The 25,816-nt window shown below is 46.0% G+C and overlaps 2 protein-coding genes across 15 annotated transcripts in view; one reads left to right on the forward strand and one right to left on the reverse strand.

The window, feature by feature from the left end:
• The first annotated feature begins 138 nt into the window (after window positions 1-138).
• LOC134644923 (restin homolog) lies at window positions 139-18,241 on the forward strand. 10 transcript variants are annotated; one of them, XM_063498102.1, is made up of 22 exons: window positions 139-157; window positions 838-1,258; window positions 3,472-3,555; window positions 3,639-3,722; window positions 4,074-4,136; window positions 6,359-6,457; window positions 6,536-6,613; window positions 12,546-12,629; window positions 12,880-12,954; window positions 13,041-13,124; window positions 13,202-13,270; window positions 13,339-13,401; window positions 15,661-15,723; window positions 16,270-16,353; window positions 16,431-16,505; window positions 16,574-16,636; window positions 16,750-16,812; window positions 17,045-17,128; window positions 17,209-17,271; window positions 17,341-17,382; window positions 17,458-17,586; window positions 17,737-18,241. In XM_063498102.1, the coding sequence occupies exons 2-22, from the start codon at window positions 928-930 to the stop codon at window positions 18,015-18,017; spliced, it is 2,061 nt and encodes a 686-aa protein (XP_063354172.1). In that variant the 5' UTR covers window positions 139-157; window positions 838-927; the 3' UTR covers window positions 18,018-18,241. The 10 variants fall into 10 exon arrangements, with proteins under 10 accessions (XP_063354172.1, XP_063354167.1, XP_063354170.1 ...); XM_063498097.1 differs by lacking the exon at window positions 139-157 and adding an exon at window positions 245-734 and having other exon boundaries at window positions 879-1,258; window positions 17,458-17,629; XM_063498096.1 differs by lacking the exon at window positions 139-157 and adding an exon at window positions 250-734 and having other exon boundaries at window positions 879-1,258.
• A 114-nt stretch (window positions 18,242-18,355) lies between these two features.
• mapkbp1 (mitogen-activated protein kinase binding protein 1) overlaps window positions 18,356-25,816 on the reverse strand; it is a 28,102-nt gene continuing 20,641 nt past the window's right edge. For 3 of the 5 annotated variants that reach the window (XM_063498092.1, XM_063498091.1, XM_063498090.1), the window contains 4 exons: window positions 20,768-21,171; window positions 19,361-20,089; window positions 19,070-19,155; window positions 18,356-18,990 (listed from right to left, as the gene is read on the reverse strand). In XM_063498092.1, coding sequence (XP_063354162.1) covers window positions 18,760-18,990; window positions 19,070-19,155; window positions 19,361-20,089; window positions 20,768-21,171 — 1,450 coding nt within the window. In that variant the 3' untranslated portion in view covers window positions 18,356-18,759. Of the gene's footprint in view, window positions 18,991-19,069; window positions 19,156-19,269; window positions 20,090-20,767; window positions 21,172-25,816 lie in introns of all 5 variants that reach the window. The other 2 variants (XM_063498095.1, XM_063498094.1) reach the window with 2 other exon arrangements.

The raw sequence follows: 25,816 nt of genomic DNA on the forward strand, positions 1-25,816 counted from the left end.
TCGCTGACGCGGAGTTTACATGTGTTGGTTCTCTTTCGTGTGAGTGTACTAAACAGCTCTTATTTTATTTCTAGCAGAGACAGTATCAGATGAATCTGACCCCAGATCTGCTTCCTGTGTCCCTGAGAGCACCATGCAGCCTTCAGTCTCAGCAGGTGTAAGTACAAACTAAACCTTATTTAAACTACACTTTAATCCCTGCTCTCTCCTTTGACTGCCTCTCTCTCGTTCTCTTTTTGATGGCGAGCTCTTTTGTCTGTATTGATTTACGTTCTTACTGATGTGGATGAATCCCTGAGCAGCGACAGAAACATGGTTCCTGTCTGCTGCGCTTTATTTTGCAAATCACACAACGTGCACACACCTGAGCTGAGCTGCGATTTTGAGTTGTAGGGGCCGCCGTCGTTTGGACGCTAGGTTAAAGTTATTCCGATTACCCGGCCTCGGCTTAAACGTTATTCCGGTTACCCGCCGTGGTACCGTTGAGTTATTACGGCTCAGTGAGCAGTTATTGCAGCTGTCGGCTGTTTTCTGAGAGCGTAGCTGTTGAAACAGCGCTCGCATTCATAAAGGCTGAAGGTGAACCACAGTTCTTTCTTTCACACTTGGAATTCTTTGCATGATTATCTGGGTTATGTGGGAAGCCGTGACTGAAAAAGGTCTGAAAAGCCTTTTTATTCCGAGACGAATGATTACTGGATGGCGAGTGAGCGCGAGCAGCCTTTCTTCTTTGGGTAAGCTGCTTATGGAGCGCAGGGTGCAGGTGGAAGCGGGTGAAGCTGCTCTGCTTTCACTCTTGTTGTTCTTGTTAACGACACCCACTTTTAAAAACTGCAGTTTTGTGTTTTCTGCTTGTCTTGAATTGTGTTTGTGGGGAGACTCCGCCCCCTCGCCCTTGTGCTGAAGGATTTCTGCAGGTGGAGGACAATGGCGAGAAGGTCTGCTGCTCTGTTTCTGCTGTTCTGCTGCTCCGTCAGTCGGGGCCGGTCGGAGGCTTCGGTCCCCCCGCCGGCGGTCATCTCCCCGGCCCTCCCCGTCCTCTGGGATGAACTGCGGGGGCTGAAGGAGCTGGTGCTGAGCCTGAAGGCGGAGGAGGTGGGCCGGCGTCAGATCCTGAGGAGGGTGGAGAGCTGGCTGAGGGATGGAGAGGTGGAGGCAGAGCAGCAGAGACGGAGCTTGGAGGGACTGAAGGAGGAAGCGCTCCGACAGGCGGAGGAGCTGAGGAGGAGGGTGGAGGAGCTGGAGGAGCAGAGCAAAGGTGAGGCCTTAAGTGTTGTAGCTGCTCCTCAGACTGAGAGGTGGTGCTGACTGCAGTGAGTTTAGCTGGTGTAGCACAGGTGAGTCCTGCTGTCCTCGGGTAGGCAAAAAAGTGCAGTACTCGAGTACTGCACTTTAAAGTACTCGATACTGTTTGTGGTGAGTTTAAAGCAGCACTCAAAGTATCGACGCGCCTGTTCTGGGTTCCAGAGGAAGGAAGGAAGTACAGATACTTCATTACTTCAAAGTACATATACTTTGTTACTCTAAGCATCATTTTGAGGTATCTGTACTTTACTTGAGTAATTTTTCAAACTTACTTTTTCGTTCCCACATTTTTAAACAAATATCTGAGCCTAAACAGAAACACATGGAAGGATCCTGTTCGTGTATTAATCACTAGAGCAGGGATCAGCAACCTTTAACACCCAAAGAGCCATATGGACCCGGTTTCCACGCAAAAGAAAACACTGGGAGCCGCAAATACTTTTTGACATCTAAAATGAAGATAACACTGTATATATTGTTTTTTACTTTTATGCTTTGTGTGAACAACTAAAGTGTGTTGCTTAAATCCATGAAGTGCTACAGAGAAAATTAAATTTTATTCATGTAATTAACACATTTTGAACTCTTAAAGAAATATAACAAAAGGAAAGACACCCAGCTGAACTAAAATGATCCATGTAGCAAACAAAAACTGTTGTGAGCCGCCACCCTTGTATCGCCTTTGGACTTTTGGAGCCTTGACCTGACTTGTAAAAGATAATTGGGAAAAAAAGCACTATGCTGCTGAAAAATGAAAAATAGATATTTGCAAAATTCTGCCTAAATATGTATTTTACCTGGTTAATGTGTGTGGAGGGGCGTGGTCTGCAGCACCGCTGCAGGGGAGGCGGACGCACCTGAGCAGCACCCGCAATGTGTCGGGCTGTGAGCTGAAAAGCTACAGCCGGCTGTATGTGTACAGCAACCGTGTGTGAAAAGTGGTCAATAAAGAGATGCTGAAAAGCATGTTCGTGCAAACATCGTCGGGTCTGCCGTGATATGTTTACAATGGGACTTCTGCTCCTGAACCTCTGCGCACAGCGTCTGAAAATCAGGGCTGTACGAAGTCAGTTTAAGCAGGACTGTAAGCTGTCATCTGTGAGGCGTGAGCGGTGTTTGTTTTTAACATAGTTCACGGTGGAGCTGCTGACGTAATGTGGATCCGAAGATCCATAATTGGCCTACCTGGGGTTGAAAGTCTCGATAAATGCACGGCGTTTCGGCGGGTACACCGGCTTCCGCGAGTGTGACGCTTATTTTGAGCGATGAAAAAAGAATAAAATCTAATTTTATTTTTATATTTCAATATCACAATAATCTTCCAATTTAGAACTACAAGTTAAAAAAAGAACTAAACACAAATAAAATACACTTCAGCTAAATACTTCTAATTTATTTTCCCAAACCACCCGGAGCCGCAGTATAAGGACAAAAGAGCCGCATGTGGCTCCGGAGCCGCAGGTTGCCGACCCCTGCACTAGAGGCTGTTGCATAACAAGAGACAGAAGAGGCAAAGCTGGAGCTGTAGTTTGACAGCTTAGCGTTAGAGCAGGGGTGTCGAACTCCAGGCCTGGAGGGCCGGTGTCCTGCAGGTTTTAGATCTCACCCTGGGTCAACACACCTGAATCACATGATTAGTTCATTATCAGGCCTCTGGAGAACTTCAAGACATGTTGAGGAGGTCATTTAGCCTTTAAATCAGCTGTGTTGGATCAAGGATGCATCTAAACCTGCAGGACACCGGCCCTCCAGGCCTGGAGTTGGACACCTGTGCGTTAGAGGGACTAAAGGCTGCAGGATAAACAGGTTAGTTTGTACTGTGATGGTTTAAAGGAAAGAACAGTGTGTGACTGGTGCACAGTCTAATATAAAGGCAGCATGAACAGCAGACTGTCAGTGTCGAGGATGGACAACTCACGAAACATCTGCTCACATCTGGTTAAATCCAGGTGTGTACATCCACAAAATCTGCTGGAGCTCTCAGTATTTCCAACAGTATCTGTACTTCTACTTAAGTACAGAACGTGAGTACTTATGCCATCTCGTCTGGGTCTGGTCAGAGTCCCGTTCTGGATCCAGGACCGAACCTGACCTGGGTTCGGTCCTGGATCAGGTTCTTCGGCCTCTGAGTTCGAGGTGGTTCTGATGTCCTGTGTCGTCCCTCAGCTCGAGATGCCGACGTGTCGACACTTCAGTCCAGGCTGAACAGCAGCGAGCGCTCGACGGACGACCTGAAGAAGAAGAACTCGGGTGAGTCTCGGACCCTCGTCGTCACCTGAGCAGCCGGCTCGCAGGTTTGTGGACCTTACACTGGGTTACTGCTGTGTCTGCAGCTCTGGCGGCGGAGCTGCCGTTCCTGCAGACGAGACTGAGGGCGAGCGAGAGCACCGTGGAGCAGCTGAGGAGGAAGAACGCAGGTCATCATCATCATCAAGCACTCGCTCTGTTTGGTGACTTTGTTCTAATTTCATAGATTAACCAACTTTTCTTTGAAGCAGGAAGTCCCACTGACTGTATTTAAAGATGGACATACAAGGGTGTACATCTTTTATATACAGTCTGTGGCTGTGAGCCAGACATATGATGAAAAACAGGAAGTGGTGTTTCTACTGACTGGTGACGCTGCGTGCCCACCGGGGGGCGCTGCTCACACTGACATTCAGTTGTACTTCCTCAGAAAAATTTCAGACTAAAAGTCTCCACCGTTTTATTTTGTCGAGCAGTCGTGTGTAAAGGCGCACTTCCTGTGTGTGTTTGCTGGTTTTCAGTGTTGGCGGCCAGACTGTGTAATGCCGAGAGTCTGATGGAGGAGCTGAGGCGGCAGATCTCAGGTCAGATTCACTTCCTGTCCTCTGACTCGAGGGTCGAGTTTGTCTTCGAGTGTCGGCTTGAACTTAAAAAATCACCTTTAAAAAAACTCCCGTCTGAGATTTTTAAAGGTGATTTTTAGAATTGACGCTGAATGTTTAAACCATCACCACCGGGGGGCGCTGTTCTTGTTTTCCGACTAAAATTTCATTTTGTCCCCGCCAACAGGGGCGGATCTAGAAGGGTGGCATGGGGTGGCAAGTGCCACCCTAAAATGATCCCTTGCCACCCCAGTCTTGCATATGACAGTGTTGTTTATTAAAATAAGATAGCATTAACAGTTTGAGCGTAGTTACAGTCAACAGTGAATATAAATGCTAAACCTGAATATATTGCAGAGTGTTCCCCCCTCCACCATTAACAAATGGTTCAGCCCATAGCAGGACCGGCTATGGTTATGGTTACTGTTTTCAGTAGCAAGCGATGCTTATGATTGTGCCAGAGCACATTTTGAACAACACCATGGGAATTACGGATTTTACACAGGTGGTTGGATGTTACACTCTGGAAATGGAAGGAAGGTGAGTGTTATTAACCCTCTGTGGTCCACGGACACGCTGCACCTCCAAATCACATGACTGATGTAAGCTGACATAGCAACAAGCTGCAGCCACGCTGAGTCTCTATTTCAGCCCACATTGAAAGTTCAGACTTCAAAGTTTTTAAATTTTAATTACAGGCCAGTAAATCCAGAGTTATGATAATATATATAAGCCACACTTTTTTTTCTAAATACTGTCGTCACGTTTGTGTGTGTGTTTTAAGTGTTTTCTAAGGAAAGCGCGAAAACAGTAAAGAAAGGGAAAAAAAGCCACCTCTTTCCTATCGGTGGAAAAATGCACCATGTCGACCAATTTAAAAAAAAGTCAACACGTAGGATTTGGTTGTTTAGGAAGAGGGGAAAGTTTTGGGAGTGATGGTAACGGTAGCGAGACAGAGCGAGCGAGCGAGTGAGTGAGAGAGAGAGAGAGTTTAGATGTGGGAGATTTGTGACGTTTAGCGTGGAGTGTATACTTAGTGTGTTGTGTTGTCTTGTGTAGCTGTTCTGTTGTGTAGTCGTTTTGTTTTGTGTGTCAGTGAGGGCACTAATGAATGTCACAAAGGCACATTTGAAACGTAAACACTGTCACTAAGTAGAAAACCAGCGGAGTGATACACCTCCTGTTGTCAGGCCTGCAGGTTGATCCCTGTGCTGTTCTGTCTTTTGGTGGACAAACTTTTTTTTTACTGGCACACATCATTTGTGGGGCATCTTATTGCAACACCTGATTGTTCTCTCGCTTTAGTTTTAGTAATATTTTTAAATGGTTGCACAAAATGAAAAAAACAGCAGGTGTGTTGGCTGCAGTTTTAGATAAATAGTTGTATATGTTTACAAAATGTAAAATTTATATTTACTCAACATGTCTGTGGGTTTTTACAGTAAAAAATACTACTAAGATTTTAAGTTTGTGTGATTTCAGATCAGTAACACTAATGCAGTATGTCAGTGAAAAAAAACAACTAAAAAAAACAACTAAATTCAGTTGAGCTGAAAAGATACCAAACAAGGCAAGGGGGGAAAATAAAATGAAACAATCTGAGGGTGAAATACAAACGTAAACTCAAAAGGAATCAAAAATGGTCGGTTGTATTTCAGACCTCAGAGGGTTGATCCAACAAATCATGAAAAATTAGGTTTAAATTTTTGTTCATGACAGTGCAGATTTCTGACATTTTGTGTAATTTAAGCTGTAACAATGTGATTGTTTTCTAACAAAAAACAGTGAAACTTAAGTTAGACTTGTGTTTGTAAATGAACCGCCCCATGTTGTGTAGTTTTCTGGATTTTATACTTATTGGGCTACATATTTATTTATTATACAGGCTGTACAGTACATAGAGTCAAAACTCACATGTTTTATGTAACTAAAGTGTGTAATTATGTGGGCTACAGACAATAATTAAGTTATAGACTATATTTATATGAAAAACGTGCATACTTACTGCATTTGAATTATTTTAACCATATGTAACCACCTGCATGTGTTAAAAAAATGGCTTTGATTTTGCCACCCCATATGATTTCTTTGCCACCCTCATGCCACCCTAAGAAAATTTTTCTAGATCCGCCCCTGCCCGCCAACCCGAGCGTCTGCAGGCGGGAGCGCCGCAGCTTTTAATGTTGCATGTCGACACTTTGCAGAGTTTCCGGCCTCCAATGCCTCGTCTCTGACGCCTGACGTGTTGGAGCTGGAGGCTCGACTGGGCGCCCGTCTGGAGGAGCTGAGCGCTGACGCTGAAGGTGAGTCAGCTGATTGATCAGCTATTCATGTGCCGAGTGACACTGACGGCTGCCGGGTGGGCGTGTTGTTTGTTGCAGCTCTGCGGGGTGGACTGAAGTCGCTGCAGGAGACACTGAAACCAGCTTCAGACCTGCAGCAGCTCAGCTCCTCACCAGGTACAGCATCCGTTCGTCCTGCAGGGAATGATTTCAGATCAGAGTTCAGAGAGATTTCATTTTCATTTCATTCAACTTTATTGATCCCGAAGGAAACTGGGTTAAGGTGTCGGCATTCCAGCGCCATCTTAGCCTTCAGACCGTACATACATTACACAAACATCACATGGAGAAGACAGGTCGGAGAGGAAGAACGATGGAAATACTCAATATGAGGAAAGACAAGGAGAAAAACGAACTCAGACTGAGCTCCTGAAGGGAAAACACCTCAGGGGGGATTGTTGTTCCAGTTTTAGCCTCGGAGCTTCCAGCTGGTGGATGAAGCTCGTGATTGTTTGGTTTAGGGCGAAGAACTGCACGTCCATCACTGGTCCCAGTTCAATTCAATTCAATGTTATTTAAACAGCGCCAAATCACAACAACAGTCCCCTCACTTTTGTTTCCCACTGGGCAAGAATTTGCAGGCTAGTTTAGGAGCCACATTATTTCACAGTGAACCTCTCTGTCCCTGCAGGATATTAGCTTCTGGCAACCTACCAATGCACACACTGCCATCTTTGAAATGTAAGGAAAGGGTGCACAGTGTCTTTTCCCCTTTATTAATTCAATTCAGCTTAATTCAGTTTTACTCATACAGCACCAAATCACAACCACAGTCGCCTCAAGGCGCTTTATATTGTAATAATACATACAGAGAAAAACACCCAACAATCATATGACCCCCTATGAACAAGCATTTTGGCGACAGTGGGAAGGAAAAACTCCCTTTTAACAGGAAGAAACCTCCGGCAGAACCAGGCTCAGGGAGGGGCGGGGCCATCTGCTGTGATTGGTTGGGGTGAGAGAAGGAAGACAGGATAAAGACATGCTGTGGAAGAGAGACGGAGATTAATAACAGATATGATTTGATGCAGAGAGGTCTGTTAACACATAGTGAGTGAGAAAGGTGACTGGAAAGGAAAAACTCGATGCATCATGGGAATCCCCGGCAGCCTACACCTATTGCAGCATAACTAAGGGAGGATTCAGGGTCACCTGGTCCAGCCCTAACTATATGCTTTAGCAAAAAGGAAAGTTTGAAGCCTAATCTTAAAAGTAGAGATAGTGTCTGTCTCCTGAATCCAAACTGGAAGCTGGTTCCACAGAAGAGGGGCCTGAAAACTGAAGGCTCTGCCTCCCATTCTACTTTTAAATACTCTAGGAACAACAAGTAAGCCTGCAGTGTGAGAGCGAAGTGCTCTAATAGGGTGATATGGTACTACAAGGTCATTAAGATAAGATGGGGCCTGATTATTTAAGACCTTGTATGTGAGGAGCAGGATTTTGAATTCTGGATTTAACAGGAAGCCAATGAAGGGAAGCCAATACAGGAGAAATCTGCTCTCTCTTTCTAGTCCCTGTCAGGACTCTTGCTGCAGCATTTTGGATTAACTGAAGGCTTTTCAGGGAGTTTTTAGGACTTCCTGATAATAATGAATTACAGTCGTCCAGCCTGGAAGTAATAAATGCATGAACTAGTTTTTCAGCATCACTCTGAGACAGGATATTTCTAACTTTAGAGATGTTGCACAAATGGAAGAAAGCAGTCTTACATATTTGTTTAATATGTGCGTTGAAGGACATGTCCTGGTCAAAAATGACTCCAAGGTTCCTCACAGCATTACTGGAGGCCAAGGTAATGCCATCCAGAGGAAGAATCTGGTTAGATACCATATTTCTAAGATTTTCAGGGCCGAGTACAATAACCTCAGTTTGATCTGAATTAAGAAGCAGAAAGTTAGCAGCCATCCAGGTCTTTATGTCTTTAAGACATTCCTGCAGTTTAACTAATTGGTGTGTGTTACCTGGCTTCATGGACAGATAGAGCTGGGTGTCATCAGCATAGCAGTGTAAATGTATGCTATGTCTTCTAATGATGCTGCCTAAGGGAAGCATGTATAATGTAAACAGAATTGGAGGCGGTCGCATCTTCTCCCGTCTCCTCTCCCTTATCTTATCTTTGTCTTTGTCTCGTCTCGTCTCCTCTCTGTCTTGTTCTCTAAGAATAACAAGGAATTATGGATTTGACCAACTGGTCCCTAAACACTACTGACACCCTCTGGATGAGAAACCTGGGCGCGGGGAGCCTGATCCTCCTGCAGGAACGTTCGCTGCCGGATTGGCACGACACCGGCTTTCGTTGCAACGAGGGGCGCATCGTGTGCCTGCCAACACTCAGGACATTGAAGACATCGACCTATTCGGGACTGTGATAACGGGCTTCCTGCTGATTGGAGCTGCTCGGCCCTGGCTTATCGACGAATAATGAAAACCTGTTACAGCTGCTCAAAATCCCACGAGCACTCACACTGTGTTTACTGAACGCAGTCTGGATGAAATCATGGAGAAGCTCACGACTCTGCAACGGGAGAGATACAATTGATAGAATTATGAGAGCAAAACTAACTAACTCTCCATTTACATGAACAAACTGGAGTCTATTAGATAGATATGATACAAACCACTGCAGTGCAGTACCTGTAATACCTACAGCGTGCTCTAATCGCTCTAATAGGATATTATGGTCAACAGTATCGAACGCTGCACTGAGGTCTAGCAGGACAAGCACAGAGATGAGTCCACTGTCAGAGGCCATAAGAAGATCATTTGTAACCTTCACTAAAGCTGTTTCTGTGCTGTGATGAGCTCTGAAACCTGACTGAAACTCTTCAAATAAGCCATTCCTCTGCAGATGATCTGTTAGCTGTTTGACAACTACTCTTTCAAGGATGTTTGATATGAAAGGAAGGTTGGAGATTGGCCTATAATTAGCTAAGACAGCTGGGTCTAGAGATGCTTTTTAAGTAAAGGTTTAACTACAGCCAGCTTGAAGGCCTGTGGTACATAGCTGATTATTAGAGATAGGTTGATCATATTTAAGATTGAAGCATTAATTAATGGCAGGACTTCTTTGAGCAGTTTTGTAGGAATGGGGTCTAAAAGACACGTTGATGGTTTGGAGGAAGTAATTATTGAAGTTAACTCAGAAAGATCAATTGGAGAAAAAGAGTCTAACTTAACATCAATGGTACTGAAAGTAGCTGTAGATAATATTACATCTGTGGGATGATTATTGGTAATTTCTTCTCTAATGATTAAAATTTTATTTGTGAAGAAGTTCATGAAGTCATTACTAGTTAACGTTAAAGGGATGGTTGGCTCAACAGAGCTCTGACTGTTTGTCAGCCTGGCTACAGTGCTGAAGAGAAACCTGGGGTTGTTCTTATTTTCTTCAGTGATGAATAGTAAGATGTTCTGGCTTTGCGGAGGGCTTTCTTATAAAGCAGCAAACTATTTCTCCAGGCTAAATGATGATCCTCTAAATTTGTGACACGCCATTTCCTCTCCAGCTTACGAGTTATCTGCTTTAGGCTACGTGTTTGAGAATTATACCACGGAGTCAGGTACTTCTGATTTGAGGCCTTAGTTTTCACAGGAGCTACAGTATCCAGAGTCGTACGTAGTGAGGAGGTAAAATTATTAACAAGATAATCGACCTCTGTTGGAGCAGCGTTCAGGTAGCTGCTCTGCTCTGTGTTGGTACAGGGCATTGAAGATGATAACAGTGGGTGGATTATATTCTTAAACTTAGTTACAGCACTTTCAGAAAGACATCTACTGTGATAAAGTCTACTCTCCACTGCTGTGTAATCAATCATTGTAAATGTGAATGTTATCAGGAAATGATCAGACAGCAGAGGGTTTTCAGGAAACACTGTTAAATGTTCAGTTTCTCTGCCATATGTTAAAACAAGATCTAGAGTGTGATTAAAGTGGTGGGTGGGTTCTTTTACATTTTGACAGAAGCCAATTGAGTCTAATAACAGATTAAATGCCATGTTGAGGCTGTCATTTTTAGCATCTACATGGATGTTAAAATCACCCACAATAATTATTTTATCTGAGCTGAGCACTAAATCAGATAAAAAGTCTGAGAAATCAGAGAGAAACTCTGTGTAAGGCCCAGGTGGACGATAGATGATAACAAGTAAGACTGGTTTCTGAGTTTTACAGCTGGGGTGGACGAGGCTAAGCATCAGGCTTTCAAATGAATTAAAAGTCTGTCTGGGTCTTTGGTTGATTAATAGACTGGTGTGAAAAATTGCTGCCACACCGCCCCCTCGGCCTGTGCTTCGAGGTTTCTGGTAGTTAGAATGACTCGGGGGTGTTGATTCATTTAAACTAACATAATCATCCTGCTGCAACCAGGTTTCTGTAAGGCAGAGTAAATCGATTTGTTGGTCAATTATTAAGTCATGTACTAACAGAGACTTGGAGGAGAGAGACCTAATATTTAATAATCCACATTTCACTGTTTTACTCTTTGGTTCAGATGTGGATACTGTATTGTTCTTTCTTTGTGATTTTTTATGTTTAAGTTGTTTGTTGCTGGTTTTTAGTTTGTTTTTTGTCTGTTTGGGAGCTGACACAGTCTCTATGGAGATGAGTTTTTGGGGGGGTAGCAGGAGGAGAGAAGCTGCAGAGAGGCGTGTAAGACTGCAACTCTGCTTCCTGGTCCCAACTCTGGATAGTCATATTTTCAAATCAAATCAAATCAAATCAAATCACTTTTATTGTCACATCACATGTGCAGGTACACTGGTACAGTACATGTGAGTGAAATTCTTGTGTGCGAGCTTCACAAGCAACAGAGTTGTGCAAAATACAATAACGTAAAACAAGCAAAATATAAAAATGGCTAATCTAAAAAGTAATAAATATATGTACAATATGTAAAGGTATATACATTACTGAATGTGTATACTAAATATGTTTTTCTACGTGTGTGTGTTTGAGTGTGTATATAGTATGTATATACATGTTTTACAAATGAAATAAAGTAAACAATAAAATAAGATATATAAAATATACAGAGGTTGGTATGTGCAAAACAGTGGCATTTATTCACCACTTTATTCATTTATTTACTCGTATTATTTTGGGGGGTTTAATAAATTTGTCCATATTTCTAGAAATGAGAGCTGCTCCATCCAAAGTGGGATGGATGGAGCAGCTCTCATAATTCTATCAATTGTATCTCTCCCGTTGCAGAGTCGTGAGCTTCTCCATGATTTCATCCAGACTGCGTTCAGTAAACACAGTGTGAGTGCTCGTGGGATTTTGAGCAGCTGTAACAGGTTTTCATTATTCGTCGATAAGCCAGGGCCGAGCAGCTCCAATCAGCAGGAAGCCCGTTATCACAGTCCCGAATAGGTCGATGTCTTCAATGTCCTGAGTGTTGGCAGGCACACGATGCGCCCCTCGTTGCAACGAAAGCCGGTGTCGTGCCAATCCGGCAGCGAACGTTCCTGCAGGAGGATCAGGCTCCCCGCGCCCAGGTTTCTCATCCAGAGGGTGTCAGTAGTGTTTAGGGACCAGTTGGTCAAATCCATAATTCCTTGTTATTCTTAGAGAACAAGACAGAGAGTCGACGAGACGAGACGAGACAAAGACGAAGATAAGATAAGGGAGAGGAGACGGGAGAAGATGCGACCGCCTCCGCCGAGAGCCAGAAGATCAGAAAAACTAAAAACCAAGAGCCTGGTTCAGTAACTCGTGTCACCGTCCAAGTTCATCTGCAGACTGAATCAAATCTGTGTTTGTGGGAAAAGCAGTTAATTCTCACCATCTTGTGCATGAAACCGAGACCGAAGTACGGCGTGAGATTTATAGTCTGATGCAGCGAGACGCACAGAGAAACGAGCGCCAACGTGTTTGTTACTGCGAGGAAGCACACGCGTTCACGGTGAGCGTCCCTGCGAGTGCTCGCCGGGCCCGTTTCCTTCACACACATGAACGTGTCCGTAGATTACTGTTCGTGTTTACTCAGCAGACTTTCAGCTCGTCAAACATGTTTCACCGACCGTCCATCGTTTCTCTTCTCAAATTTCAGTGGAGTCGGCGGACGTTTCGGCGCTCGGCAGCAGGCTGAGTGACGCTGAACGCCGCTTGGATGAGCTGCACACGCAAACCTCAGGTGAGTCGGTCCACAGGTGTGAGTTACCTGCAGCAGGAGCAGCTGACCTCAGAGCTCACCTTTCCAGATGTTCACCAACCTGTTTGTTTCATCGATGTTGGCTGGATCCAGATGTTGTGTCCAGTGATCAGATCTGTCCGCTGTAACACGATTACCTGTGTCGACTGGAGAGCGTGTGAAGGACACGCGCTCCAGTCGTAAACCAGGTGAAGAGTTTCTGTGTAACTGGGATCGTCTTCTCTCCTCTCAGCTGTCAGAGCCTCGTTGGAAGAAAACCTGTCGGCTGTGAAGACTCAGGTGCAGCAGCTGGAGCTGACCAGCACAGGTAAGTCAGGTGATCTGAGGGTGCAGCATGTGACAGCACGCAGCTGCTTCAGTTTATCTGTGATGTGTTTCCTGTGCTGCTTCCAGCTCAGACCGACTCAGTGAAGCAGCTGCAGCTTAAACTAAACTCCACAGAGCATCAGATCCACGAGCTGCAGACTGAAACATCAGGTAAATGAATGAAATCTGCGGTGAAATGAAGCGTATGTGTGCGAGGGCCCTTTGTTTGTCTACTGTTCACGTTTCAGATCAAAGCTCCAAACTGACGAAGCTGCAGACAAACGCGAGCGCGAGCCTGCAGGGCGACCTGAACACAGGTACGGCTGTCAGAGAGCACGCAGTAAGAATCGCTCTGAGCGCGCTCACAGCTGCTGTTTCTGTTTAGAGATGTTCACCAGGCTGAGACGTGGAGACAAACAGCTGGAACAGCTGCTGTCTGAGCACACAGGTAACACACTCTGACTTCATTCTGAACCAAGCTGGTTCTCAGAGGAACTCTTCATGGCTCCGTCACACTACAGTAAAAAAAAAAAAGGCGGCACTATTTTGTCTCTGGGAACATTTGGTGCTGCCCACGTCGCATTTGACTAAGTGGCTGTAAACTGGTCAACCTCTGTGCGAGCATTTTTTCCTCACAAGGTGACTCCACAGGGCGGAGCCAACAACCGTGGTTTGACTGGCACTGACACAGTCATCATCACACTGGTGAAGGTTATTTCCAGTCCATCTCAGTCTGTGCTGAATATTGCAACTCTTAGCGCTTCTTGATGCACCAAGATGGCAGCTGACTGCGAGCGGTCGCATATTTGAAGCATTTCAAAGGGAACGAGATCTCAAGTTCACTGCACATGAGCGCAGTACTGCAAACACTGTTTCCCTGCCTGGTCTGGTGATGTCATCTTATTCCATCAAACATCTGACGTAACGAGGAAAACTGTAGTTTGTCCTCACGTGTAGCTTCAGCTGCTCCAACTCCACTGTAGGATTTGTGCTTAGATGAAGTGTGTGTGTGAGTGTGTGTGTGAGTGTGTCTGTGTCTGTGTGTGAGTGTGTGTGTGAGTGTGTCTGTGTGTGAGTGTGTGTGTGTGTGTGAATGTGTGTGTGTGAGTGTGTCTGTGTCTGTGTGTGAGTGTGTCTGTGTCTGTGTGTGAGTGTGTGTGTGAATGTGTGTGTGTGAGTGTGTCTGTGTCTGTGTGTGAGTGTGTGTGTGAATGTGTGTGTGTGTGAGTGTGTCTGTGTCTGTGTGTGAGTGTGTGTGTGTGTGAGTGTGTGTGTGAGTGTGTCTGTGTCTGTGTGTGAGTGTGTGTGAATGTGTGTGTGTGAGTGTGTCTGTGTCTGTGTGTGAGTGTGTGTGTGAATGTGTGCGTGCGTGTGTGAATGTGTGCGTGCGTGTGTGAATGTGTGCGTGTGTGTGTCAGCATGATCTGGTGAAAGCTGCTGGGTCTAACCATGTTTCACTCTGCTGGGTGTAGAGGGACGGAGCGTGCAGGCCTCCTGGAACATAGTCAGGTCTGTGCTGCCCAGAAACAGCCCGGCTGGGACAAAAGGGCGCTGTAACTGAAAAGATACAGAGAGTTTGTGCGATGTTATAAAAGGGACGCTGCGACGCCCCGAGGTCAGAGCGCTCAGGACTGTGGACCTGTGATGTTTGATGCTCTCTCATAATTAAAAGGCTTGACCACAGCTGACTTTATTAACAGAAAAATCCACCACAGTCATCACAATACATGCAAGAAAATTCAGTTTGACTAGTAAATCTATGACCTGCTGTCGACACTGATAAACGTGTCTGTGTTCTCGGTCACGGTCGTCTGAGGAGTTTGGGAAGAAGAGCGCCTGGACTTCTACAAGTTTCTTGAAGACATTTGCGTTTGGGAGTTTTCTCCAAGCACGACATCCCAGCGTACTTCAGACTCGGACACACACTCGGACACACACTGGTTCATCACAAACACAAACTCAACAACGTAGCTGTGCAGAGCTCAGACCTACACTGGAGCCACCAAACAGCCACAACATAGAAGAGCCACCTCCACGGGACAAGACATGGCGGTCCATCTGCATCTAAAGGTCAAAGGTCACTCTTCGAGGATGCCAATGTTCACATGTTGGACAGAGAAGACAGACAGTTTGAAAGAGGAGTGAAAGAAGCCATCTATGTCCACTGTGAGCGACCATCTTTGCACAGAGGGCGGGGCTTATGACACCATCTGTCTGCCATCTATAATGCAGTCTGAGATCCTTCCCAGACGCCTTAACGCCCACTCACACCCTGAACTCAGGAAATCACATGATAGGGTGGGGCCAGGTCTCACAGTGGGTTCAGCCCAAACCCTGGCTGACTGTGACCCACACCCGCTTTCACACCTTGGTTTGTGTGATTAGGTAGAGGATCAATAGTTGGTCCACGACCCTCTCCGGGACACTCCACCATTTGAGCCTAGAACTGAAGAAGCTTTTTGAGTGAAACGTCTTCAGTCAACTTAAAGAAGTCCAGACGCTTTTGTTTCAGAGCTGCTTCGATCACACTGATCAAAAAACGATTTTGAACAAGTTGCTGTTTTGATCAGTTTAAAGTTTAATGTGATACTTTAGTCATGTGATTGTAAACCTTCATACAGCCAGAGCAGAGAGAAACATTCAGTGATGTCAGGATCTAACAAGGTTCCCTGAAGAACCCATCAACCGTGTTTACTTTACTTTTCAGAGATTATGAACAAACTGAGAGACGGTGAGAAACAGCTGGAACAGCTGAAGGCTGAGCACACAGGTAACACACGAAGCTTTCACACTGCAGAGCGTCATGTTGTACAAATGCTCATACATGAACATTATATCCACACAAACAGTGAATTGTTGCAAATTTATGTAGCAAACACTGAAGTTTGAAGCTGAAACTGAAGAAAATTTAAAATGCTTCCCTGGAAACTTCATCAGCTTCAGTAACGAATAAATAAGATTTATTTTGAAAATCCTCTGATTTACCGTCGGTGTAAACAACAGTGAGTTTGGATACTGACTCCTCCTCCCAGAGCTTTGATTGGTCGACACTGACAAAAATGATTGTGTGGTGTTGACGATTCAGACTGAGCAGAGAAAACTGAGCGTGTCAGTCTGTTCATCACTCTGTGGACACATGTACGTGCTGATGAGTGTTGCAGCATCGGTCTCTGTTTCAGTTTAACAACAGGCCAGACACACTCAGGATCATCTCCCAGGACGGAGATCGGAGTGTCGTCTGCGTCTAAACAGAGACTAACCTGTCATTCACACTCGACGTGTCAGACCTGTGATGTGTTTCCTGTGCTGCTTCCAGCTCAGACTGACTCAGTGAAGCAGCTGCAGCTTAAACTAAACTCCACAGAGCATCAGATCCACGAGCTGCAGACTGAAACATCAGGTAAATGAATGAAATCTGCGGTGAAATGAAGCGTATGTGTGCGAGGGCCCTTTGTTTGTCTACTGTTCACGTTTCAGATCAAGGCTCCAAACTGACGAAGCTGCAGACAAACGCGAGCGCGAGCGCGAGCCTGCAGGGCGACCTGAACACAGGTACGGCTGTCAGAGAGCACGCAGTAAGAATCGCTCTGAGCGCGCTCACAGCTGCTGTTTCTGTTTAGAGATGTTCACCAGGCTGAGACGTGGAGACAAACAGCTGGAACAGCTGCTGTCTGAGCACACAGGTAACACACGAAGGGTTAAAGTCACACCTTTGTACAAACTGTAGACTGTAGCAAAGAGGAAACTGAGGAACTGAAATTCTGTGTAAACGCTGACAAAGTGGTTTGTTGTGCAGCCGTGGAGGTCAGATTGAGCTTCTCTGAGACACAGCTGGAACATCTGGAGACTCGTGCTGCAGGTACCTGAGGTTTCAGGAATCGCTCGTTAAAGCTTTCAGTCAGACATGAAGTGAGACTGAGGTGACGCGTAACACACAGAGCTTCACACCACTGTTTATTGTTGTTGTTGCTCAGCTTGCAGCTGTAAACAGCTGCAGACAGATGTTACCAGCTGAGACCTTTGTGAAGACGCAGATGAAGGTCGGTGGTCTCGTTTGTTCTGCAGGTGATTAAAATAAAAACTGTTTTCAGGCCGTGACATCGAGCTGTCGGCCACGACGCTCAGACTGAACGTCACCGAGCGGCAGGTGGACGAGCTGATGACACAAAACACAGGTGACCTCCGTTACGTCGCCGGACTGTCTGGAGGTCTGATGGCGTTTATCCGAGTTCACTGTGTGACGCTCTGTTTTCAGTGCGAGCCGCTGAGCTGGAGTCTGTTTCGCACCGACTGACGGCGGCACAGAGACGCGCTGATGGTAACGAACGACCTCGCGAAGCTTTCTGCGTCCGATTAACTTGAATCACATCTGAATCCTTTCTCTCAGAGCTGCAGGTCAGGCTGAACCAGCTGAGGGCCGAGGAAGGAGGTCAGCCACGCGTGCGTCACTTTAAACGTCCTCACCAGCCAGCTGTGGGTTAAACATCACATCTGTCTCTTCCAGGTGAGCTGAGGGTGGCGTTTTCAGCCGGTCTGACCGATTCGGGGTCAGTGGGACCGTTTGATGAAGAAACAACTCTGATCTTCTCCAAAGTCATCACCAACGTCGGCGAAGCCTACAACCAGACAGCAGGTAGAGCGAGCCGCCCACAGGACGCCGAAATATTCAGCTCCAAGTAACAAATATGTTTGACTGCAGAATTATATTAATTTTGTCAAAGGTGGAGGGGGTGGAGCTCCTCCCTGACGTGCTTGTCTGACTAACACCTGTGCTGGTCCTCAGGTGTTTTCACGGCTCCTGTCAGAGGACTGTACGTCTTCAGCTTCACGGCTGCAGATTACCTGAAAGGCTACATGGGCCTGTACCTGTACAAGAACGACCGGCCGATCGTCTTCAGCCTCGACCTGAACGACCACGGCGGCTACGCCTCCACAAGCAACGCCGTGTGTCTGCAGCTGGAGGAGGGCGACCGGGTGCGCCTCGGCCTGCCGGCCAGCTACCGCCTCTATGACGACTCGCGAAACTTCAGCGTGTTCTCCGGCTTCCTGCTGTTCCACCTGTGATGGTGACGTCCCGGGATGCACCCAGATTATCCAACCTTTGTACGGCAGAGCGAACAGGAAGTGGGATGAAAGAGGCCACGCCCTTAATAACGCAAACTTTACTCTTTAATATAATGTAAAGCGGAGGAAATGACACGTTTAACGAGTCTCACTGCTGCCTCGCTGGTCACCTGAGGAACTGCAGCCTTTTCTGCTCCAGTGATCATTTCATGCAAAAGTCTCAGGAGGAGCGGTGACTTTAGCCCCGCCCCTGTGAATGTAGCAGTCAGTGAAATAGCGTTCTCGTCTATCGATCAATAAAGTTTCTTGTTTGTTCTGCAGTAAAGTCGGAGATCACAGCGAGTCTGAAACTTTTATTAAACGTGACAAAAAACATGAAAACGTTTCAAACTACAAATTTATCCCCACAAACACCCGAAGATATCAAAACGTACGCCCGCGGTAACAGCAGGGCTTCAAAACGTGCCGGTCAGCGTGAGGCGAGGGGGCGGAGTCAGTAGTGTAACAGCTCATCATCACAATAAATACAAAGTCGTAGCATCAGATCACAAAGTGTGGTATTGCTCTGCGCTCGGTGAAAAGTGTCTACAGTCTAACGGCGATCAATAATCAGACTGACGGCCGCTGGGAAGTTCGAGGAAAGAGGAATGTCTTTGATAAAAACGAAGAAGATCATTGCATCAGTTTAAAAACAAAATGGCTTCAGATCCTTCAGGAGGGGGCGGGGTTAGAGGGACGGGGCTCAGGTGCTGCTGTTGATCCTCCTGTGAACCGCCTGCAGGAGTAGCAGTGAGTACTCCTCCAGAAGCGCCGCCGTCTTCACCTCCCCCACACCTCCCAGCCCCCCCTCCGCTGCCAGCATGCCGAGCGGCAGGGCGTCGAGCTCCGCCTTCATTGCCTGGAAGGCCTCTGATAGGACGAGAGACATCTGGTGCTGGTTGGGGGAGGACTCATCTGAGGAGGAGCCACTCACCTGGAGGAAGAGGAGGAGAGGTGAATACTGCTGTGACCATCAAACATAGATGGTAAGGAGGGCGGAGTCTTTTACTCACTCTCCTGTACAGGTGCGTCGCTCTCTTAAAACAGCTCTGCAGCTCATTGGTCAGAGCCCTGCAGCTCTCCACACTGATTGGCTCGTCTGCAGAAAGAGAGAGAGCAGCAGGTGAGGTCACTTTGGCGTCGTTTTTACTTTATTTAAAAACAGACTGTAAACAATGATGCGATGAAAGCAGAGACGACACACACGTCTCACCCGTCACACAGGAGAGGAAGGGTGAGGAGGAGGAGGAGCCAAAGAGATGACAGGATGAAGGGATGAAGAGGAGGAGGGTTAGAGTCCAAACCTGCGTCGTCCATCTGCCCGGTGCCGCCGTCTGTAGGAGCATGAGGCCCCGCTTCTTGTCGTGCGGGAGTCAGGGGGGAGACGGATACCGGAGGAGGCTGCGAGGAGGATGAGGACGCCGTGGACTTTGAGGAAGTTGAGAAAGGGGGGAGGGAGGGTTTATCAGGAAGCGGCCTGCTGCTACTGGAGACACGAGCCTGGAGACAACGGGTGGGTGGGGGCATCTGGTTACCATGGTTCCCCAGGAACGAGGAGCAAGACGAAGAGACGACAACTGGGACCACAGCTGCGTGAGGGGGCGTGGCCAGAGTAACAGAGGGAACCACGGCGACAACAGGAAGTGGAGTCTCTTTGATTTGAGAGGAAGGAGTTGGTGATGTCACTGCCAGGTCGTCAGTGGGTTCGGGGACGTTAAGGCCATCGCCCATGGAGACGGAGCGGGACATCTTAGCCATGGAGCTGGCGGTGGGGCTCATGTAGGAGCGCGGCCCCGATGCAGTCAGGGAGGATGACGAAGACTTCCTCGGGGTGGTGGCGGCCAGAACGGCAGCAGTTTCCTGTGATGGGGACCTCGGGGAGGCAGGGCTTGGTCTCTGAAGGGGAGGTGCCGTAGATGGGGGGCGTCTGGGGGCGCTGGGAAGGGTAACGGGACGCTCAGGGGGAAGGAGCAGCTGAGGGGGCACCTCCTCTCTGAAGGGATGAGAGGTCATCTGGGAGATGGCGGAGTCACCTGATGATGAGAGAGACAGGAAGTGATGTAATTAAGTCCTTGAATCAAAAAACAAAACATGTAAACTCAGAGTAACACTGAGACGTTTCCCTGTGGCCCTCTGTGTTTTTAATCTCCAGTGTAAGCGTTAGCTAACACTGGTCATAAGTCATAAGCCAGCCGGTTTAGAGTAAAAGATCCCGCAGACTGAAATGTTGCTCATATACAAATATTTCAAAACTTGACTCGCAGGAAATAGTGTGAAACAAGCTGTAAGCCATGTTTGCAGTAACATCTTATCCTGAGAGCACAAGATCAAAGCTGATCTGCTGACTTAACATTCAAATTCATCAGGTAGCATCATGAACTGTCACCAAATTTATTCAGTGTGTTAAATTCATGCTAGCTAACGTGAGCTGCTTGTTAAAGCAGAAGCTAACAGAGCCACAGTGCTAACTTATATCAAACAGTGCTGGTTTTACCCATCAATGCTGTACTGGCTCAAATCAAAGACGTAACATTTAATTTCTACAGTCACAGCCAACATGGGTGTGGTTAGCCAGCTAGCTTTAATTTAGCTTCTTTATGTGCAGGTGAGCGCTCATACTCAGGTGTACAGTGTATGCAGCTGCTTGGGGGTCCACAGTCTCTTTTGGTTCTTGTGCTGTTTACCTGTATGTGTGATGAGCTGAGTGTTACCTGTGTCAGTCAGCAGGCTGTGGACTGACTGAGCCTTTCGAAGTCCAGCAGAGTTCAGATGGGAGGCGGCAGCCCGGGCTGTCGGTCCCTGGTTCCTCCTGGACTCCACTGCAGTTTGGGCCTTCTTCTTAAGTGGGGAGGGTCGGTGGACCTGCTGGGTCAAGGAGGTCTCCTCCTCTAGGATCCGGAGCTGGTTTGAACCCTGAGGAGGCTGGGCTTGGTCCTGAAATGAGGTGGCCTGAGCCTGGTTCTGTTTTTGGGTTTGGTCCTGGGTCCACGGCACCTTCCCGTCCTGCCTCTGGCTCTCTTCCATCAGAGGTCGGACCTCGGAGACCAGCGGACGAGCCTTTGGCTCCCCCGCGCCAGCCCCCGAGGTCCGAGATGGGAGAGGAAGCACGGTCCGGCTGAGAAAGAGAGAAAAGAAAAGGTGGCGCTGTCACTTGGTGTTCGCTCGCTCTGCGGTAGAGTATCACTTCCTGTTCCTGCTCAAACACAGTGGTGTTTCTCAGTAGCTTATCTGCTTAGCAATTTAATTAAAAACTTTTAAATACATTCTTTTTTCATAGTATAATCTTCACGTGCTTCATCCGAAGCACACTTTCTGTGTGCTCACTACCTAATTTATAGCCAAAGTATTCACTCACTGTCTTTGTACTGTTTCGCTAGCTTAGCTTAGCTCGTAGCCGACTCGTTAGCAGCATGGCTACTTCACCTGTCCCTCCTGCACTTTCCTGCTCATTGTGTCAGATGTTTAGCTACTCCTCGGCCTCCTTTAGCAGTAATGATACCTGTAACAAATGCAGCATATTTGCAGCTCTGGAGGCCAGGATTACTGAATTGGAGACTCGGCTTCGCACCCTTCATTCACCCGTAGCTAGCCAGGCCCCTGTAGCTGGTGCAGCCGAAGATAGCGTAGGCCCCGCTAGCTGTTCCCTGGCAGACCCCAAGCAGCTGGGGAACGAGGGCGGCTGGGTGACGGTGAGGAGGAAGCATAGTCTTAAACAGAAGCCCCAGGTACACCACCAACCTGTTCAGGTGTCTAACCGTTTTTCCCCACTCGGCGACACACCCGCCGGGGGTCAAACTCTGGTAATTGGTGATTCTGTTCTCAGACATGTGAAGCTAGAGACACCGGCAACCATAGTCAGTTGTCTTCCAGGGGCCAGAGCAGGCGACATTGAAGGAAATTTAAAACTGCTGGCTAAGGGTAAACGTAAATACAGTAAAATCATAATTCATGTCAGCAGTAATGACACCCGGTTACGCCAATCGGAGGTCACTAAAATCAATATTGAATCGGTGTGTAACTTTGCCAAAACAATGTCGGACTCTGTAGTTTTCTCTGGTCCCCTCCCCAATCAGACCAGGAGTGACATGTTTAGCCGCATGTTCTCCTTAAATTGCTGGCTGTCTGAGTGGTGTCCCAGAAACGATGTGGGCTTCATAGATAATTGGCAAACCTTCTGGAGGAAACCTGGTCTTGTTAGGAGAGACGGCATCCATCCCACTTTGGATGGAGCAGCTCTCATTTCTAGAAATATGGACCAATTTAATAAAGCGCTGTAACTAAGTTTAAGAATATAATCCACCCACTGTTAGCATCTTCAATGCCCTGTACCAGCACAGAGCAGAGCAGCTATCTGAACGCTGCTCCAACAGAGGTCGATCATCTTGTTAATAATTTTACCTCCTCACTATGTACGACTCTGGATACTGTAGCTCCGGTGAAAACTAAGGCCTCAAATCAGAAGTACCTGACTCCGTGGTATAATTCTCAAACACGTAGCCTAAAGCAGATAACTCGTAAGCTGGAGAGGAAATGGCGTGTCACAAATTTAGAGGATCATCATTTAGCCTGGAGAAATAGTTTGTTGCTTTATAAGAAAGCCCTCCGCAAAGCCAGAACATCTTACTATTCATCACTGATTGAAGAACATAAGAACAACCCCAGGTTTCTCTTCAGCACTGTAGCCAGGCTGACAAAAAGTCAGAGCTCTGTTGAGCCAACCATCCCTTTAACGTTAACTAGTAATGACTTCATTATTTACCATTGGTGTCAAAGATCTTGGAAAAAACAGTTGCAGAACAACTTAACAACTTTTTGGAGAAGAACAATGTTCTGGACATTTTCCAGTCTGGTTTCTGTAAATTACACTCCACTGAAACCGCTTTGCTTAAAGTGTCTAGTGACATTTTGATGGCAGCAGACTCTGGAGAGTACACCGTTCTGGTTCTGTTGGATCTCAGCTCTGCTTTTGATACTGTTGATCACAGCATCATGATAAATAGGCTGAAGGACTTGTTTGGGATTACTGGTGTTGTTTTAAAATGGTTTATGTCGTATCTGTCTGAGAGATCCTTTACTGTCTGTATCAATCATGTGTTGTCTGAAACATCAGTTCTGCCTTCTGGGGTACCTCAAGGATCTGTTTTAGGTCCCATTGTCTTTTTGCTGTATATACTCCCTCTAGGCCAAATTACCAGATGTTACAATCATATTTCTTATCATCTCTCTGCTGATGACATTCAGTTATACTGTTCTTTCAAAGCTTCTGAGTTTTATAAATTGTCGTGTTTAAATAATTGTCTGTCAGAAATCAAACAATGGTTAAATGACAGTTTCCTCCAGTTAAATGCAGATAAAACAGAAACCTTGATTATTGCACCTGATCACATGCTCTCAGTTTTTTAGACCCTTCATTTCAGTCGAGTCTCAGAAACGTAGGTGTTATATTTGACAGTTCAATGTCTCTTGAGAAACACTGTAAACAACTTGTCCGGAACTGTTTTTATCATCTAAGAAACATTTTCAGACTGCTGGTGTCAAAGGCAGAACTTGAGATGATTATTCATGCTTTTATTTCTTCTCGTTTGGATTATTGTAACGGTCTTTTTACTTGTCTCAACAAATCCGCTCTGGATCGCCTTCAGACTGTACTGAATGCTGCGGCAAGACTTTTAACTGGTACAAACAAGAGGTCACACATTGCTCCAGTTTTGGCTTCTCTTCATTGGTTGCCAGTAAATTTTAGGGTTCATTTTAAAATTTTAGTTGCAACTTTTAGAGCTCTGCACGGTGAAGCTCCCCAGTATATCTCTGACCTGTTGAAACCTCATGCTTCATCCCGAGCACTTAGGTCTTCAGGTCAGAGGCTACTGGTGGTCCCACGTACTAGGTTTAAAACACGTGGGGATCGGGCTTTTCGGGCACCTAGGCTGTGGAACTCCCTGCCATTGTCTTTACGCTGTCTAGACTCTACCGACTCCTTTAAAAAGCAGCTGAAGACATTTTTATACAAACGGGCTTTTAATTAATTTTAACTTCTATGTCTGATCTTATTGTGAAGCACTTTGTGATTTTTATCTGTGAAATGTGCTATATAAATAAATTTTACTTACTTACTTCATGAACTTCTTCACAAATAAAATTTTAATCATTAGAGAAAAAATTACCAATAATCATCCCACAGATGTAATATTATCTACAGCTACTTTTAGTACCATTGATATTCATTTAGACTCTTTTTCTCCAATTGATCTTTCTGAGTTAACTTCAATAATTACTTCCTCCAAACCATCAACGTGTCTTTTAGACCCCATTCCTACAAAACTGCTCAAAGAAGTCCTGCCATTAATTAATTCTTCAATCTTAAATATGATCAACCTATCTCTAATAATCAGCTATGTACCACAGGCCTTCAAGCTGGCTGTAGTTAAACCTTTACTCAAAAAGCATCTCTAGACCCAGCAGTCTTAGCTAATTATAGGCCAATCTCCAACCTTCCTTTCATATCAAACATCCTTGAAAGAGTAGTTGTCAAACAGCTAACAGATCATCTGCAGAGGAATGGCTTATTTGAAGAGTTTCAGTCAGGTTTCAGAGCTCATCACAGCACAGAAACAGCTTTAGTGAAGGTTACAAATGATCTTCTTATGGCCTCTGACAGTGGACTCATCTCTGTGCTTGTCCTGCTAGACCTCAGTGCAGCGTTCGATACTGTTGATCATAATATCCTATTAGAGCGATTAGAGCACGCTGTAGGTATTACAGGTACTGCACTGCAGTGGTTTGTATCATATCTATCTAATAGACTCCAGTTTGTACATGTAAATGGAGAGTTCCACAGGGTTCAGTGCTAGGACCAATTCTGTTTACATTATACATGCTTCCCTTAGGCAGCATCATTAGAAGACATAGCATACATTTTCACTGCTATGCAGATGACACCCAGCTCTATCTGTCCATGAAGCCAGGTAACACACACCAATTAGTTAAACTGCAGGAATGTCTTAAAGACATAAAGACCTGGATGGCCGCTAACTTTCTGCTTCTTAATTCAGATCAAACTCAGGTTATTGTACTCGGCCCTGAAAATCTTAGAAATATGGTATCTAACCAGATTCTTACTCTGGATGGCATTACCTTGGCCTCCAGTAATGCTGTGAGGAACCTTGGAGTCATTTTTGACCAGGACATGTCCTTCAACGCACATATTAAACAAATATGTAAGACTGCTTTCTTCCATTTGTGCAACATCTCTAAAGTTAGAAATATCCTGTCTCAGAGTGACGCTGAAAAACTAGTTCATGCATTTATTACTTCCAGGCTGGACGACTGTAATTCATTATTATCAGGAAGTCCTAAAAACTCCCTGAAAAGCCTTCAGTTAATCCAAAATGCTGCAGCAAGAGTCCTGACAGGGACTAGAAAGAGAGAGCAGATTTCTCCTGTATTGGCTTCCCTTCATTGGCTTCCTGTTAAATCCAGAATTCAAAATCCTGCTCGTCACATACAAGGTCTTAAATAATCAGGCCCCATCTCATCTTAATGACCTTGTAGTACCATATCACCCTATTAGAGCACTTCGCTCTCACACTGCAGGCTTACTTGTTGTTCCTAGAGTATTTAAAAGTAGAATGGGAGGCAGAGCCTTCAGTTTTCAGGCCCCTCTTCTGTGGAACCAGCTTCCAGTTTGGATTCAGGAGACAGACACTATCTCTACTTTTAAGGTTAGGCTTCAAACTTTCCTTTTTGCTAAAGCATATAGT

Source organism: Pelmatolapia mariae, linkage group LG16_19 (assembly GCF_036321145.2).
Source record: "Pelmatolapia mariae isolate MD_Pm_ZW linkage group LG16_19, Pm_UMD_F_2, whole genome shotgun sequence".
Taxonomy (NCBI): domain Eukaryota; kingdom Metazoa; phylum Chordata; class Actinopteri; order Cichliformes; family Cichlidae; genus Pelmatolapia; species Pelmatolapia mariae.

Bases quoted from the DNA above. Each gene is read 5' to 3' on its own strand.
- LOC134644923 (XM_063498096.1), top strand. From the start codon at position 700: ATGGCGAGTGAGCGCGAGCAGCCTTTCTTCTTTGG. The intron at 735-878 runs GTAAGCTGCTTA...GTTTGTGGGGAG, and splicing joins GAGCAGCCTTTCTTCTTTGG to ACTCCGCCCCCTCGCCCTTG. The intron at 16,354-16,430 runs GTAAATGAATGA...TTCACGTTTCAG, and splicing joins GCTGCAGACTGAAACATCAG to ATCAAGGCTCCAAACTGACG.